Source organism: Homarus americanus, unplaced genomic scaffold, assembly GCF_018991925.1.
Source record: "Homarus americanus isolate GMGI-L3 unplaced genomic scaffold, GMGI_Hamer_2.0 scaffold57965, whole genome shotgun sequence".
Taxonomy (NCBI): Eukaryota; Metazoa; Arthropoda; class Malacostraca; order Decapoda; family Nephropidae; genus Homarus; species Homarus americanus.
In genome coordinates, this window is record NW_024725031.1 from 6127117 (window position 1) to 6144269 (window position 17153).

At 38.0% G+C, this 17153-nt stretch overlaps 2 protein-coding genes across 6 annotated transcripts in view; both read left to right on the top strand.

The window, feature by feature from the left end:
- The first annotated feature begins 575 nt into the window (after positions 1-575).
- The window catches only part of LOC121864679 (plant UBX domain-containing protein 2-like), a 31618-nt gene continuing 15040 nt past the window's right edge, over positions 576-17153 (top strand). Inside the window, exon 1 of one of the 5 annotated variants that reach the window (XM_042363837.1) lies at positions 576-676. Coding sequence is in view for 1 of the 5 variants with exons in the window: in XM_042363833.1 (XP_042219767.1) it covers positions 634-659 (26 nt within the window). In the remaining 4 variants the exon portion in view is untranslated. Of the gene's footprint in view, positions 677-928; positions 994-17153 lie in introns of those variants that run through there. The other 4 variants (XM_042363833.1, XM_042363836.1, XM_042363835.1 and 1 more) reach the window with 4 other exon arrangements.
- LOC121864678 (vacuolar protein sorting-associated protein 18 homolog) lies at positions 1105-4751 on the top strand. The gene has a single exon (XM_042363832.1). The coding sequence runs from the start codon at positions 1447-1449 to the stop codon at positions 4372-4374; it is 2928 nt and encodes a 975-aa protein (XP_042219766.1). The 5' UTR covers positions 1105-1446; the 3' UTR covers positions 4375-4751.

Below are 17153 nucleotides of genomic sequence, written 5' to 3' on the forward strand. Positions count from 1 at the left end.
TGTCGAAGGCTTTGCTAAAGTCGAGATATACCACATCATAATTGTGCCCCTCGTCCACCGATTCGAAAACTGATGAAAAGAATGTTAATAGATTAGTTAGACAAGAACGTCCGCTTGTGAAGCCTGCTGGGAATCATTGATCAATCGGTGCTTCTCCAGGTGATTTCGAATAGAGTTTGAAATGATTGCTTCCAGTAATTTGCCTACTATTGATGTGATTTGGCCTTATGAATGTGCTAATTAGGTCAATTATGCAAAATTCTCAATATATGCAAATTAGCATCCGGCAGCTTCTGAGTCCTCACGACCAGTACATTGCATTTCCAGCATAAAACCATATTGTACTCGACAGTTCTAGGTTCACCTCCTTGGCTAGCAAACTATAAATATCACTGTATGGGTTTATACTAAGACGTGGCATAATTTCATGTTATTCTCAATATGTAGTTTATTACTTCTTTATAAGGTAATATATTGTAATTATTAATATATTCTGTATTGCTGTTGGTTGCATCATGTGGTGAAGTTACAGACACACAAACACCGGATTCTTTTAGTTCATGGGATAGTGAACCTGTCGTAGACCTGTCAACCCTGCTGCATCTTACAATAGCACAGTTGTACTAACTGTACATGAACTTTTCTCACGGTACAGTAAGGTCTGGCTCCTCTGTAAGTAAGATATATATATCTATATAATATTACTAATATCTATTGAAAGTTTCTCAAGCTTATAAAATATAATAATGCTGTGAAGTTATTTATAGTTTCATAGTCATTAGTTCTACGTATTGAAGATATTTTAGCTACATAGAATGGTATGTATCTTAATATGATAACAAATATTATAAGTTGTACTGTGCATTCAATCCCGATGGCAAATACTTCATTTCGTAAATTTTATATAAATAAAAAACATGGCAGTAATGTTTACGTCAAGTCTGAGAACTGTGGTGGAGGACACGAGTGAGGGAACCACTACGCAGGTTGGTGGTGTGTGCTCTACCTTGTGTATTAATAATCTAGTTTGTATCAGTTGTTGCAATGTACACTTTGGGTCAAATTATCAACAGGATAATAAATTAAGGGTTATGTTTATGCAATCATTTATGGGGAAGATGATATTTGTTGTTATTGACCAGAGAACCACCCTACGTTACTACTTCGTCATCACAACACATTGATCACAAGGGTGGGAGGCGGGGCTACTCCACTTAATACAAGGCTCCCGTGACACCACATATTACACTCCTGACTACGGCCAATCGGCTAAAACTCCCTAAACCCACTAGGATATTTTGATTGGCCATGTGAAGCTCTCCTGATGTGAAATGTGAAATTTTTGTGGGCACACTCACCACAAGTGTTATCCAGCGAAGATATTTTTATTCCAAGAAATTAGTGTTTTTGCTTATATTTGAGCATATCTATAAGCACAATACTACTATGGCAACCCTATTTGACCAGTACGAATCCCTCCAGTATGGGGTGGGTGGAGGTCCAATGCATTCCATACTTGGCACCACGACGTTTAGGAACCAGAAGTTGGAGGAGGAAGCAGCAATATTTTTGAAAGACCGCCAAGTGAATTTCTGTCCCACACATCCAATTTCTCATTTGGTTGTATCTAACCATCACCTGGTCTTGGCTATGGCAAACAAGAAGTTAATAAGAATAAATTTGATTCACCCTAATGCTGGCACTATAGAAGATCAAGAGGTGGACATTAGCAAGTTTGCCTTGCAAGCAAAAATTCACAACATCTTTCTTGACCCTACAGGACAACATCTGTTGATCAGCATTGTGAGTAGGGATGGATCAACACCTGTGGACACACTTTATTTACCTTTACGCACCAACAAACCTAAGTCGACGAGCAAGCTGAAAGGTCATCTTGTAACGGCAGTTGGGTGGAATCAGAGAAACCAGTCGGATAGTGTTACAGGACCAATTTTGATTGGAACAGGAAGAGGAGTGATTTTAGAAACTGAACTCACTTCAGACGAAAGATTTTTCCAGTCGAGCCATGAGGAGTACTGCAAACAAGTCTTCGACATTGGGAAGGACGTGCCCGTTACTGTAACAGCATTAGAAGTCCGTAGCAGTCCAGTGGATGAGCTGAAGTTTCTTGTCTTGTGTACTACACCAGACAAGCTTTATCAGTTTTCTGGCCGTGTAAAGTCTTTGGAGGAGAGGCCAATGCTTATGTCTGTTTTCAGTAATTATTTGGGATTGCCTCCAAGATTTGTAGAATTACCAAGCAAATGGAAAAGTTCGTGGCTCCAGCTGTATCATCCCCCAAATTCTTCAACCCCAAAACACTTTGCTTGGCTGTCTGAACAGGGTGTGTACACTGGTGATATTGTTTGGGGTGGAGCGCCAGATGATATGACCATCAATAAAAGACTCCATGCAAACCCAGAAGGGATGGAGGGTATTGGTATTCCCTGTGGTATGATTGTTTGTGAATTTCATGTTCTTGTTGTGTGGCCTGATAAGATACGTGGACTGTGTATTCTTAATAATCAGGTTGTGTTTGAGGGTACAGTTCCAGAAGAGTGTGGAAAATTGATTGGCATATCCAAAGATTTGGTGAAAGGAACTATTTGGATTTATGCAGAGAGAGGTGTTTTCAAGTATAAAGTTGATCGGGAAGGACGGAATGTGTGGCGAATATATTTAGACCAGGGAAATTATGAATTGGCAAAGAAACATTGTAATTCAGACCCATCATGTTTATCTGTTGTACTGTTGCAAGAGGCCCAAGATCTTTTTCAAAAGGAAGAATATCTTCAGAGTGCAATGCTTTTTGCTAAAACATTAACTTCATTTGAAGAAATAAGTTTAAAGTTTGTTGAGGTAGAAGAGGAGGAAGCCCTCAAGGTCTACTTGCATGAAAAGTTGGATGCCTTAAAAGTGAGTGAACAAACTCAAGTTACTCTTGTTGTGATGTGGTTACTTGAGTTGTACCTGAAGCAATTAGGAAACTTACGTGATGCAGGGAAGGAGAACACTCAGGAGTACTCCAACTACAATGAGCACCTTAAATCACTCCTTCATGATCCAAAAGTACTTCAGTGTGTGACAAACAATGCTACTGCTATTTATGAGTTGCTCTCTTCACATGATGATCAAGATAATTATATAAGTGTTTCTTTGATGCTTAAAGACTACGATCGAGTGTTGCTTCATCTTATGGGCCATGGACGTTACATTGAGGCCCTTGATGTTATGTCGACCAGGGGGTCTGAACAACTTTTTTATCAACATTTTCCTGCTCTTTTGCAAGCAGCACCAAGTGCTGCAGTAGATGCATTAATTTTACAAGGTAGAAGGATAAATTCCATAAAATTACTACCGAGCCTTGTTCATTGTCACACTTCACATGGCAGTGGAGCAGAGATTCTTCGTTATTTAGAATACTGTGTTGACAAACTAGAAGTCACTGATGAAGTTTTGCATAATTTCTTAATAACTCTTTATGCTGCTGAGGCTCCAGATAAGTTATTGCCTTATTTCAAACTGCAGGGGGATGACAGCCAGAGTGTCCATTATGATGTCAAATTTGCCCTTAGAGAATGTATGTCTGTTGGGGAAGACAAGGCCTGTGTGCACATCCTTACCACTATGGGTCTTTATCAAGAGGCTGTAGAATTGGCTCTGAAGTTAGATACGTCTTTGGCAAAGGCAACTGCAAACCGTCCCAAGTATGACCAAGATTTGAGGAAGAAGCTTTGGCTGATGATTGCTGCACATGTGGTACAGGAAGAACAGAATGTGTCTCGTGCCATGGAGGTCCTGAAAGAATGTGATCTTATAAAAATTGAGGATATACTTCCCTTTTTCCCAGACTTTGTTACAATTGACCAGTTTAAAGATGCTATCTGCTCATCTCTTCAAGAATATAACCAGCACATTGAAGATCTTAAACAAGAGATGGACGATGCATCTAAAGCAGCAGAAAATATCCGTAAAGATATTCAGAAGTTCAAGCAGAAGTTTTCTCGTGTACATGCACAAGATCGTTGTTGTGAATGTAACTATCCCCTTCTAACTAGACCATTTTACTTGTTTCCTTGCTCTCACAAGTTCCATCAAGACTGTTTGTCAGATTCAGTAATGGGCTATCTTAGTGAAGCAAAACAAAAGAAAGTTTCAGAGTTGAAGGGGAAACTTTTGGCTCTATCAAATGATGAGAGTGGAGCTAGTACTGGTGCTACAGGTGTATGGGGTGATAGGGAACAGATCAGAGCAGATATAGATAACTTGGTGGCAGGAGAATGCCTCTACTGTGGTGACAATGTTGTGGCAAATATTGACACACCATTTATCAGCAATCGGGACTGGGATGCTCTGATGGCTGAATGGCAGTAAAGAAACATTTCCTTTCACTGTAAATTTCACATGTCATAAAACCAAATCATTATATTGTTTTACATTTATTACTGTATGTACACTGAATTTATTATTACATTATCTTGACATAGCTTTTGTAATTTAATCAATACGGTACGATGCACTATATGACTTGATGCAGGACTGCAGAATCTTATGTTTGTACACAATTCAGCTCATGTCTTTTGTAAAATTAAGGTTAAAGTGATGAAGTTTATTATATTCATTTGCGATGTTGTACAGTAATCAAATGTTTTTGCATATTATATTATTGTTTTTTAAATTATGGAGATACAGTACAGTATATCATATGAAGATGCCTTTCAGAAACTATCAATAAAATACAAAGTTATATACTGTAGACTTTACTTTATTCCTGTTTTCTTCTTGATTTAGTAATGGTATATACAACTCCTCCCCGACTTACGACCACCCGCACTTACTACCTACCTCAGCCGTACCAAAATTTTGTCAATTTACTTATTTTCGAGTCCCAACGTCAGTGATTGCGCTGTGTACTGACAGAATTTTTGTTTGTAATTCACCTTAAACTGTCTGGCAAGCTTAAAAGTGAGAGTTTTGTGGTGCTGAGAAGAAAAAGAGACACCCATTTTAGATTTTCTATGTATTATTTAAGCATTTTCGACTTGCGACCATTTCAACTTATGACCTGGATTTGGGTCCCTAACCCCGTTGTAAGTCGGGGAGGAGCTGTACTGTATCCAGATGTTAAAATATTGTACAGTAAGAGTGTAATCCAGATGAACTAGATCCATCAGATTTGATTAACATAATACTGTAGTCATAGGTGGACCCTTCTCAGTCAATCTTTGTGTTGGGTCCATCGCATGGTGTCAATGAGAAAAAATTTGAAATGAAGGAAAATGGGATTTGAAGGCAAAACAGAACTGAAACGATTTTACAAATTTACATTTTATTTAACTGCTTGTATGGTTATATACACTTGTGCCAGCTCAATAATTTTAGGTTATGGAATTGTCATTCTGAGGCTCTGTTGTGACATCTTGCTTGTCAGGTCCAAACACCTGGACTTCTATCCTATACTGTACTGTAGAAATGAGGTCCTGTACTGTTATATAATGAAAAGTGTTTTTGATATACAGTACAGGCTTACTGACATGAAATTGAGATGCTGTAGTATCTGTAATTCATTGAAGTAAAATAAGGCAGTAATACAGTTTTTATTTTTCAGGCCGTGAATTGAGACAAATAAATGAAGGTTAGGCAATAAGGACTAATTGAAAGGTCGCCGGACCTCACACCCCTTAATTTCTTCCTTTGGGGTTACTTAAATAGCTCTTGGATGATTTGATAAACAAAATTTAGGTGACCCAATAAGAAGCAGCTGAGAGTGTGAAGTCTGGTGACCTCTATGGCTATTCTGATGGTCCTTGTTGCTCAATCTTTGTTTATTTGCAATGATAACCTTATTTGAAAAAGAAAAGAAGAGAACGTTAATTGTCCTGTGTTGGGTGATCTTTAAGACACCCTTCTCATTACATATATACTGAACTGAAAGAACAGTCATTGAAGTGAGGAACATTGTACTGTATTCCTGTATTGACAGACAGACAGATGCAAATTTATTTGGCTTAGATTTTTACAGAGTACATATGGAGCACAGCTTATCACAACAATCACACATCAAAATTACAACTTACTGTACTTTTAATACATTTACCAGTACATTATAAAAAATGGTTATATGTTGGTATGAACTACAGTACTGTATCTCTTAATCTACCTAAACATATCTATTACAAATTTCACAAACCATTAGGTTACAAATGGTTCTTAAATTAGTCTCTCCACCAATATTTGAAGTTTACTCATATATGTCTTACTTTTTTCTATCTTATCTTTATAATTTCAGTCTCTCCTCGACTTATGATGGGGTTCATTCCCGACGACCAGGTCGAAAAAGCGAAAAATAATGCAGAGAAATTCTAAAATGAAATACAGTACAGTAAAAGTAATCAATAATGAAAAATTAATAAAGTGTTACTGTGAACTTAACTTTAATGTAGAATAGCTGAATGCACACGGGGCCTCAATATTTTTTTAATTAAGCACGTAGACTACATTAATTGGATGAAGCAGAGGAGGAGACAGGGCTGGGTGGGTCATCAATTTCGCTTTCTTCAGACAGGCTATCATACTTGCTTGAAGGTATTGGATCATCTTTAGGGAGTGAAGAGGCAGCAGTGGTGGAGTGTGAGGAGACAGCAGTGGGGTCTTCTTAAAAAATATGTCCAATTTAGACAGCACAGTTTGCCTTTTCTTTTCATTGTAAATCTCCCTGTAGCAAGCAAGTGCATCTTGGATCAGTCTGTCAACTTTTGCAAAACACTCAACATTTTGATCCATTTCTTCAAACATTTGCATCCCCTTATTAATAGTAGCAAATGCCTCTGCCATTTGTTTCACTGAAATCTTTTTGGGGGGTGCAGGTTCTTCTACATTTTGTCTCTCTTCTTCCTCTGCAATTTTCTGTGCATCCAGTTTAATAAGATCCTTGTTACTTAGCTCTTTTGCTACACTTTCCACCAACTGCTCAACATCTTCATTATAAGTTTCTAACTCGGCTGTTGACCCATCTGCACTATCTTGTTACTAATCTCAGAAATTGCTTCATCTTCATTAAATCCTTTGAAACTGTTCACATATCTTTTCAGTACCTTTTTCCATATTCCATTCATGCACTGACCTGTAACCTCATCCCATGCTGCAGCTATGTTCTTTTTACATTGCAAAATGTTGTAGTCCTTCCAAAACTCTCCGAGCGTTTTCTCACCTTCAGTAGCAGCAATAGCCTGAGCAAAGGTCGTACGTAAATAATACGCTTTAAAAGCAGCAATAGAGGTAGTGTTAGGTGGAAGGTAGACTACCTTAACATCAGGCTGCAGGTCGTCCAGGTATGGTGGGTGTCCCGGAGCATTATCTAAAATTAATAAAATCTTCAACGCAACCCCTTACTGCAGACAATACTCCTTGGCTCGTGGAATGAAACAACTCGAGAACCAATCCTCAAACAGTGCTAGGGTTATCCATGCTTTCTTATTACTGCAATAAAACACTGGCAGTGTGTGTGCTTGCTGACATTTTTAAAAGCCCTTTGGCTCTCTGAATGATATATCATGAAGGGTTTTACCTTGAAAACAGTTACATTCCCCCCAACAGAAGTGTGATTCGGTCCTTGAATCCCGGCATGGTTTTCGCCTCTTTGTGGATGTATGTCCGTTCTGGCATGCGCTTCCAGAATAAATCAGTTTCATCCACATTAAATATTTGCTCAGGCAAATAATTTCCTTCCACGATGACACGATCTAGCTCCTCCTTAAAAGCTTCGTCAGCACCCTCATCAGCACTTGCTGCCTCTCCACTCACCTTTACACTGTGCAAACTGTAATGTTTCTTAAACCTTTGGAACCACCCATAACTTGCTGTGAAGTTTTGGTCGTACTCATCTCCTGCCTACTCTTTCAGGCTTTCAAAAAGGCTTCTCGCCTTAGCCTGAATGATTAAAAGGCTTAAGGGTATACGCTTTTGCAGCTGATCTTCCATCCACATCACAAGTAATTTTTCCATCTCATGAAGAGGACCTTGTCTTTTTTTCGTTATTATTGTTTCCTTTATACTGTAGGTGCTGACCCTTTCGCTACCTCACGAATTCGTTCCTTATCCTTCAAAATTGTTGATATTGTCGAGTGAGAGAAGCCAAGGTTGAGTGAAATGGTTGCTACCATTTTTCCATTTTCATATGGCATTATTATTTTCATTTTCATCTCAAAAGTAATTGACTGTCTCTTTTTCTTCTCAGTACCACGAGAACTCTCACTTTTATGCTTGCCAGTCATTTTGAAGGGAATTAAAAACGAAAATTTTGTCAGTACACAGTGCGATCACTAACAACAACAACGACGACCAAACGCTAACTGAGCCGCTACGGCGTGGATGCTCTACACCATGAGGCGGCTCGGCCCATGCTGTCATACGGGGTCACATTACGACAAAACATTCCGGGACTTGAAAATACGTAATGTGAAAAATATTTTATATGACCACGGCGGTCGTGGTCGTATGTCCGGGTTGTTGTAAGTCGAGGAGAGACTGTACATTCATTTTTATTCTCTGTCTATGTGTTGCTTTGTGATATTACTTTCTACTTACCCAACATTACTGGTCATGACCTGTTACACTTTCACTGTTACTCTTTTTGACAAATTTCTAATCCTTTCTTCTGGGGACCATCTTCACTGCTGATTTCATAAGTATTTTTTTTAATTTGTCATTTACCTGGTCCACAGACATAAAATCAATATTGATAGAATTCTTTGCATATATTCATTATCCACATTACTGTACTAATACAGTAGAAGTCCAAAAATCCGGACTGCTTGGGGATTGGGTCGGTCCCGATTTTCGGATTTTCCGGATTCTCAGGCAGTACTTTTAAAATTCAAATTTCAGGAGAAATAAAGAAGAGATGAACAGGTACATTTTGATAGTTTATTCATTAGCAAATATAGCATGCTTCATTTATCAAAACGAGCAGTTTTAAAGATAAAGCTGTGAATTCTAAAATTTTATTCTTTGCCTTTTTCATATCATAAATTGTAGACTTTCCAATGTCGTATGTTTCCATTAGATCAGTATTGCTCACACCACTTTCTAGTTTCTTAATTATTTCAAGTTTGTCACTCAATTTCAATGTGTTCTTCTTTCTCTTCACACAATGAAGTTTATCTACTTTAGGAGCCATAATTATGGGCTTGTACTCTGTAAATGGAAACAGTAGGACTCAAAATTACATATGTTGTCACGGTTTTATTGCTTGTTTTAAAGTGGCGATCGCGTGGTCGCTGTGTAGCTGTGGCGTTCAGGCATGCACACATACAGTACACACAAAAGATTTATAGTGCCACAAATTTTACATTTGAGGACAAGCTAATTACAAAACTAACAAAATTAGCTACCTATAATTTACAATTACTTTTATTATTAGAATTATGTAAATTAATTTTTTTAAAGGAACGCCATTCATTCACGTAACCCACAAAAGCCCGCTAAATTTAAAAAGTTTGAAAGTTTTCGAAAAGTCCGGATTCTCGGGTGGTCCGGATTTCTGGCATCCGGATTTTTGGACTTTTACTGTATATTCCTCTACGTATTTTGTTTTTGTTCCACCTACCCAGTTTATCAATATATCCACTTTCATTTTGATTATACTGTACAGTACTTACATTTACCTTATCCTCTTGTAATGGCATCTCAAAATTTAAATCTGCATAAATACCTCAATGAACACCTGAAAATAAGGGATCAAAGTCTAAAATTTTTAAGTGTATTGTACATTACTAAGTAAAGATGATGAGCCAACAACATAATCAACAACAGTTCTGTGAACAGTGGTTTCTTTTCCTATGAAGAAGTCCTCTCCAATTCTTCTAATAAAAATACCTGTTGGGTTATTTTTACAAATACCTGTATCTAGCAATTTCCTCCCATATCCAATATTATCACCAGTTTTGTCTTGAGAATATCTTTCTTGTGGTATTCCAAGTTCCACTAAATTGTTTGCAATGTCTTAAAAGCTCCTGATATAATCATCACTATTTCTTTCATCCCATACATACTCATTAAATTGCACAATTATCAGTGAATATTTATAATTCAACAATAAATCTTCAAAATCATCAAAGTGTTCAATTTTGGCATACCTAGAGTTACTGGATGGAATATCGACAGAGCTTATAATAATATTCTTTTGTAAAATCACGCATTTTTGTCTACCTTTATAGATATAAGAGTCTCAGATGTAGTTTTAAGCGTTTTTCACTCCGATTTTTTTTTCATCCTTAACAGCAATCATAATTCCACCAGACCTTTACTTAAAACTGCTGTTTCTATACCGGTATATTTTTCATCAGCCCTTCTACATTTACCATATCTACATCATTACACCATATTTCAATGAAGCATAAAATATCATATATTTTTTACATAATTCAATAAACTCCAGTAAGTTTAACCTATTTTTCAGACCACACACATTCAAAGTCAAAATACTGTAACAATATTTCTCACTTGTTTCTGTGCCCCAGACTTAACCCATGCAACTTCATTTGCAATTAAATAGGTCAGTTTTAACCTTTCCCAGTCAGGGGAAACTACAGTATAGTCTGGATTTACGCGTTTGGTCATTTACGCGGTGCCTTGCCAGAATGAAATGTTTTAATAACGCTGTAAATTTCATCATTTACGCGGGAAGCGGCACGGGCAGGGTGCGCACAAGATCGCCCAGTCATCAAAACATTACCGAGTTCTTCACCCGCCACCCACCACAGCCGGCCCAAGTCAGTGATAGTTAGGATATGGACTTTGAGGGGTTTGACAAAGAGGCCCTGCAAGCCCCTGTGGTGGATAGTGATACAATTGATACAAGTGATACAGGTGAGGGCCAATAATCTGCCCTCTACCTCGGAACCAACCCCCCATCCCCGTGTGCCCAGCCATCTTTTCTACTAACGTAAGTGTTAAAAAACCTAATATTATTGATATTTCTCTTAAATATTAATTGTGTGTGCATACCATCATAAAATTAAGATGTTATTTTTACTACAACGTACGTATTGTGTCGGAAAAAGTGGAGTTTGGGAATCGGCCCAGTCTCTATTTCAATTAATCCCATATGTTCTGTTATTTCGTTTACGCGTTTCTCGTTTTACGCGGACCTCCACGGGTTCAATTGACCGCGTAAATGCAGACTATACTGTATTCCCACTTTATAAACATCATCAGGGTTGTCTATTTCTACCGCCCTGTCCAGTTGAGCCTTCAGCCATGCCACAACTTTGCCATCTCTTATTATGGCATTACAGGTATTCATTTCTTGTTACTGTTTCACAATTTTCATCATTGTTGCTCACATTGGGGGTAAGATCTTCATTAAGGAATATTGTCTTCTCTTTCTTTTTCATCTTGGCTTTCTTCCTTAACAATTCATTTCTCTTCCTACGTTGACATAGTCTCACAATCACCGGTCGCTCCCATTCCTTGATCTGCCCCGGCAATGCACCACTTGGCTATCTTCTGGTTTCAGGCCTACACCCATATCAGATACTAAATTTACCACTTTTCTTTCCAAGTCTTCATCAGTCTCCCCTATTTTCTCTTCTCTGATACTGATCTAGTTTGTCATATTCATATTTGTTCCAGAGTGCATGTTTCTGTGCCTGGCTTGATCTCTTATTCATGTTACTAAACACTTCCATTACCTTTGTCATGGAGCTTGACACTGCCACCGACACTGCTGCTCCTATAGCTTTGGGGATTTCTGGCATAATTACCTCGGGAAGATCCTTGACTGTTTTTGTGGCTTCTTTACCCTTCTTTGTGAAAGTAATTGTGTTTAACTCATCATCTGCTTTCTCTTTCACCAATGCTTAAATATCAAAGATAAAGAGCATTGATTGAAAATAATAAACACTGATTTATAAAAGAAAATTTGAAGATGTATGAAGAAATACAGTACATTATAAAACATTTTTAAGGAGTTACCGTACTAATAAAGATAAAATGAAAAACTAATTTTTAAGCTGGCTTTACTGTATACTGTACTATATAAGACATCAAAATACTGTACTACATAATTATATGCATTAGATTAGTTGATACGAGTCTGGCAGATGTATATAATACGGTAGTTTCTAGGACAATTATTATAATGATTAAAGGGGTGAGATAAAGGGAGATATGAGCTTGACAGAAAGAAGAATTCCAGTGATAGACAAGAGTATGTAGGAAGTGTTTGTGTTAGCATGTGGAATGAAGACAAGAAGTACCCTGTTCTGTTATTCTGTATGGCCAAGAGGAAGGGGCAGTGATAATGTTTGAGTTGTATAAGGTAGGTTGCAGCTGTTTAATGTACAGTACAATAATCTGAACTAGAAACATGACTTTGATATAAAAATAAGGTACCTGTGTAGTAATAGTGGAGCAGACAGTTAGTACCTGAAAGAGTTTATAGAATTTGTTAATATTTTTAACAGGTTTTCTTTGCCTAATAAAAACCATACAACAACTTTTTCTGTTAATCTTGAGTATTTTTTATTTTATTATTTTTCCCTTCATCAACAATCATAAATCACCTGTAGTGGGCAGGGCATGAAAGAAGAGGGAAATTACGGGAGTAAAAAACAGCAAAAACTGATCATATGGCAGTACAGTGGTCCCTCGGTTAACGAACACAATTTGTTCCAGAGGGTCGTTCGTTAACCAAAAACTTAATTAACTGAATCCATTGTTTCAATGGGATATTGGGTAATTGGTTCCAGCTCACCGAAAATTACATACAAGGTAAAAAAAAAAATGCAGTAAAGTACACTTACTTTGAGGTGTGTATGTAGAAGGCTCCTGGTTGATGATGCTGATGGGAATTTGAAGTGGGGGGGTGGAGAAGGAGAAGGGAGAAGAGAAGGAAGTAGGGGTGGAGGAGAAGCATTTTACTGCTTCTTGGAAGGCGAGTCACCTTCCATAATAATGTCAGGAACCTCTGGACTGACAGATTCTCCAACAGGAAAATCCTCTCTCCTTTTTGAAGTGGAAGGATGAGGGGAAGCATCTTTCTCCCGCTGCCTTTTAGAGAAGAAACTGTCAATTTTTGGTTGTGGGCCATTTTTCCTGATCATTAGCTGGTTCTTGAAGGAGGAGACCACTTTGTCCTCAACAGTACACAAAATCATTTCTTTTGTTTCCACATCAGGGTGCCTTGAAGCCAGTTTCCTGAACATCTCCCAGTGGTGAACAACATCTTTTAATTCTGAAGAAGACATATGGTCATCACTTTCCCTTTCCTCCTCACCACTGTCTGTTTCTAGCATCTCTTCCAGTTGTTTCAAGTCTTTAGGAGTAAGTTCCTGCTCATGAGACATCACAAGCTCTTCAACATCATCATCCTCCACTTTGAGTCCCATTGACTGACCAATGAACACAATATCCTTGTCCAACTCCGTTTCTTCCTCAAATCCCTCAAAATCATGGACTGCTGTTGGCGACAGTGCTTTCCATGCAAAATTCAGGATCGAATGGAGACTTCTTAGCATGATGACACGATAAATTTTACAGCCTCCAGGATGTTGTATTGTTTCTTCCAGAACTGTACCAGTGTTAGTTCAGGATCAGTGGGAGTTGCCTGATGACACCTGAACATTTTATTCATGTACAGCTTATTGAAGTTGCTGATTACATTTTGGTCCAATGGCTGCATAATTGATGTAGTGTTGGGAGGCAATAACAACACTTCGACAAAGTCAAATCGAGCCTCCAAAGTTCAGGGTCATGACTAGGGGCATTATCCATAAGGAGAAGAGCCTTTAAAGGAAGCTTATTGGTTAGGTAACTCTTCACAGATGGGCAAAACACCTCAACAGCCCATTCATTAAAGAGCTGTCTCTTTACCCATGCCTTATGGTTGGACTTCCAATAAACTCCAAGTTGTCCTCTTACCACCTTTTGTTGCTTGAACACCCTGGGGTTCTCAGAGTGGTAGACAAGCATAGGCTTCAGTCGGAAATCCCCTGAAACATTGGCACCAAGCAATAGAGTGAGACAGTCCTTCATGGGTTTATGCCCCGGTAAAGAAGCTTCATCTCTGGTGATGAATGTCCTTTTGGGCATTTTCTTCCAGAACAGCCCGGTTTCATCCACATTGAACACTTGCTGTGGAAGATAATTCTCTTCATCCATCAGTTCTTTGAACTCCACTACAAATTTTGCTGCTACTTCTTTATCTGCACTGGCAGCTTCACCATGCCTAACAACACTAAAAATGTCACTGCTTTCTTAAATTTATCGAACCAGCCCTTGCTGGCCCTAAACTCTTCAGAGTCAGTTTCAGAAGAACTAGGTTGATCATCCTTCAAATGTTCGTAAATTTCCCTGGCTCTTCCACAAATAAATTCAGTAGAAATTGAATCTCCTTTCATTTGTTTTTCTTTAATCCAAATAAGAAGTAACCTCATTGTTTCTGCAATTAGTGATCTGCCTTTAAACACTGGTAGATTTATCTCTCACTTTCACTTCTTTAAATTTTTCTTTCTGCGCAAGAATTGTCGACACAGTTGATGCCGACATGCCATATTCTTTACTTAGTACATTTGTTCTAATGCCTTCTTCATGTTTCTTAATAATTTCCTGTTTCACTTGAATTGAAATCGCCTTTCTCGATTTCTTTGGACCCATGCTGGATTCAATACAGTAATTTCACCACTAAAATTTTAAGTTCACTAGCTGTAATTAAAGATTATTTTATTTAAATCAACACTGCACTATATATTATCAATATGTTAAATAAATTGAATGACCAATAATTATAATGTAAAAACATAAAGATACTCTTGTGTTCAAGAGACCCACAAGCAAGATGTTTCCTCCACTATACAGAGAGTTAAACAGACGCTTTGGTGGGTGAGTGAAGTGGCTGATGGGTGCACCAAAAACTAGTCCTTGTACTGCATATATTATCAATTATGTTAAATAAATGCTAAAATGACTAATAATTTTAATATAAAACTTGCAAAAATATTAAAGAGCACAACCTTCTTGATATTTACTCCAATGGAAATGAATGAAAGCCTAGAACCGATTACTGTATTGGCGGACTAGCCTATCAGTCGATGCGCAAGCCAAAACATGTTGTCATAAGGATTTCGTTAATCAAATTTTTGTTCGTTAACCGAATTGAAGATTCTTATGGAAGGTAATTCATTAACCGAACCGTTCGTTAACTAAGGGACCACTGTACTGTAATTCCATGTGTTTACATGATTTGTATGTGAAAATATATATTTTTTACCATAAATAATTTGCTTATTATTCTCTCGTCTGCTCTCAAACTAATAAATTTTGAATCCGGCCTTTGTAAACTCTTACAGATACTGTACTGTAGTGACTGAGCGTCACATCAGGCATTTTATTACCAAAAATTGCTATTGGCTTGCTTATCTTTTGTTATCAATTTTATAGGCTTCACTTTCCTTGTTTTCTTGTTTATATTCTGCACTTACAGTATCTTAATTTTTTCTTTTTGCACAATTGGTTCTTGAACCTATTCCATGTACTATATAAAGAATGAGATTCCTATAACTACCTTGCTGTTGGATTCGAATCCCATATGGGTTTGGATACATTTTCAATTTCTATGGAGTACAGTCGACCCTTCCCATTCATGGGTTTACGATTCACGATTTCGACGATTCGCAGTAAACAGCTGGTGGCTAGCATGCGAGCCTTCTCCCGCAGCGCAACGAGTCACCCCACTCACTCACGGCGTTTCATTTCGCTGTTTACCCTCACCCAATACCCGTGACCTAGCATCCCATGCCATTTGTGAAAATGGCCCTGAAAAGACTGCCTAGTGTCAGTACTAGTGATGCTAGTGGAGCGAAACATAAAAGTCAAAAGTCAGTGATGACCCTGGCAAAGAAAATTTAATTATTAGACAAGTTAAAAGAGGGACTGAGTGCTGCAACAGTTGGTTGATTGTTTGGTGTGAATGAATCCACAGTGCAGTACATAAGAAGGAATGAACAAGCAATTCGTGATTCTGTTCAAACGAGTGCTCCTGCAAGTGCTAAAGTGGTGCAGGTTGTTTGTGACAAGAACATAGTAAAAACTGAGAAAGCACTGAACATTTGGATTGAGGACCAGCACCACAAAAATGTTCTGATCAACAGTAACGTGATTCGTGGAAAGGCTAAAAATCTTTATGCTCATTATTACGAGACAACAGGTGGTGAAGGGGCTAGTGCAGTGACTGAACCAACCTTTAGTGCCAGTAAAGGTTGGTTTGAGAATTTTAAGAAAAGATTCTTGCTTCACAATGTGAAGCTGATTGAGGAGGCCGCATGAGCTGACCACACAGCCGCAGGTGCATTTCCTTCCAAGCTAAAGAAAATAATTGAAGAGAAAGGCTTTAGATCAGAGCAAGTGTTTAATGCCAATGAATCTGGTTTATAGTAGAAGAAACTGCCTGGTAGAACATACATAAACAAGCAGGAGAGGCATACCTCTGGGTTCAAGGCAGTAGCTTTTACAAAGATACAGTGGCCATAAATCTTTGATTTTGTAGTAAATATGTTGAAATGGAAATCTTTAATATGCTGTACAGACTAGCACAAGAAAGCACAAAAGATTTATCCATTATACTTGTTACATTGCAGTATGCTCTTCTTAATTTATGATGTATTTGGGACCTTTTCTTGATAAATAACAACATTTCATTCTTAAGTTACTTTTAGAATCTTGTGGCTCACTTGTGAGAACCAACGTAAGCCATAAATATTGAATGAATTGTGAAATCCCCTTTACCGAGAGGGCTGGAGGATAAGTTCACCTTATTAAAGGGACCTTGAACCAAGGTGAACACTTGTGAGAGTTGACTCATGACCTGAGGAGTCACTTGTCCCTGAGACAATTATCAATTCAAATTTGTACCTGGAATGTTAAGTGTAAATGCTTCTTGCAACACTGTCCACATGATTAATGTGTTCCTGTCATTAAGCATCTTGGTCCCTGGCAGGCTTTGTCTGGGGGTGTATAGTGTGGAAGATGGACGATTGGGCCATGGGACATAATCCCTGGACGTTTGGTCCATGGTAGTTAGGATGTTTGGGCCATGGGTCAAAGTAATCATAAAAATACAAAATTGTCCTAGAGGAAACATTATCGTCCGTATT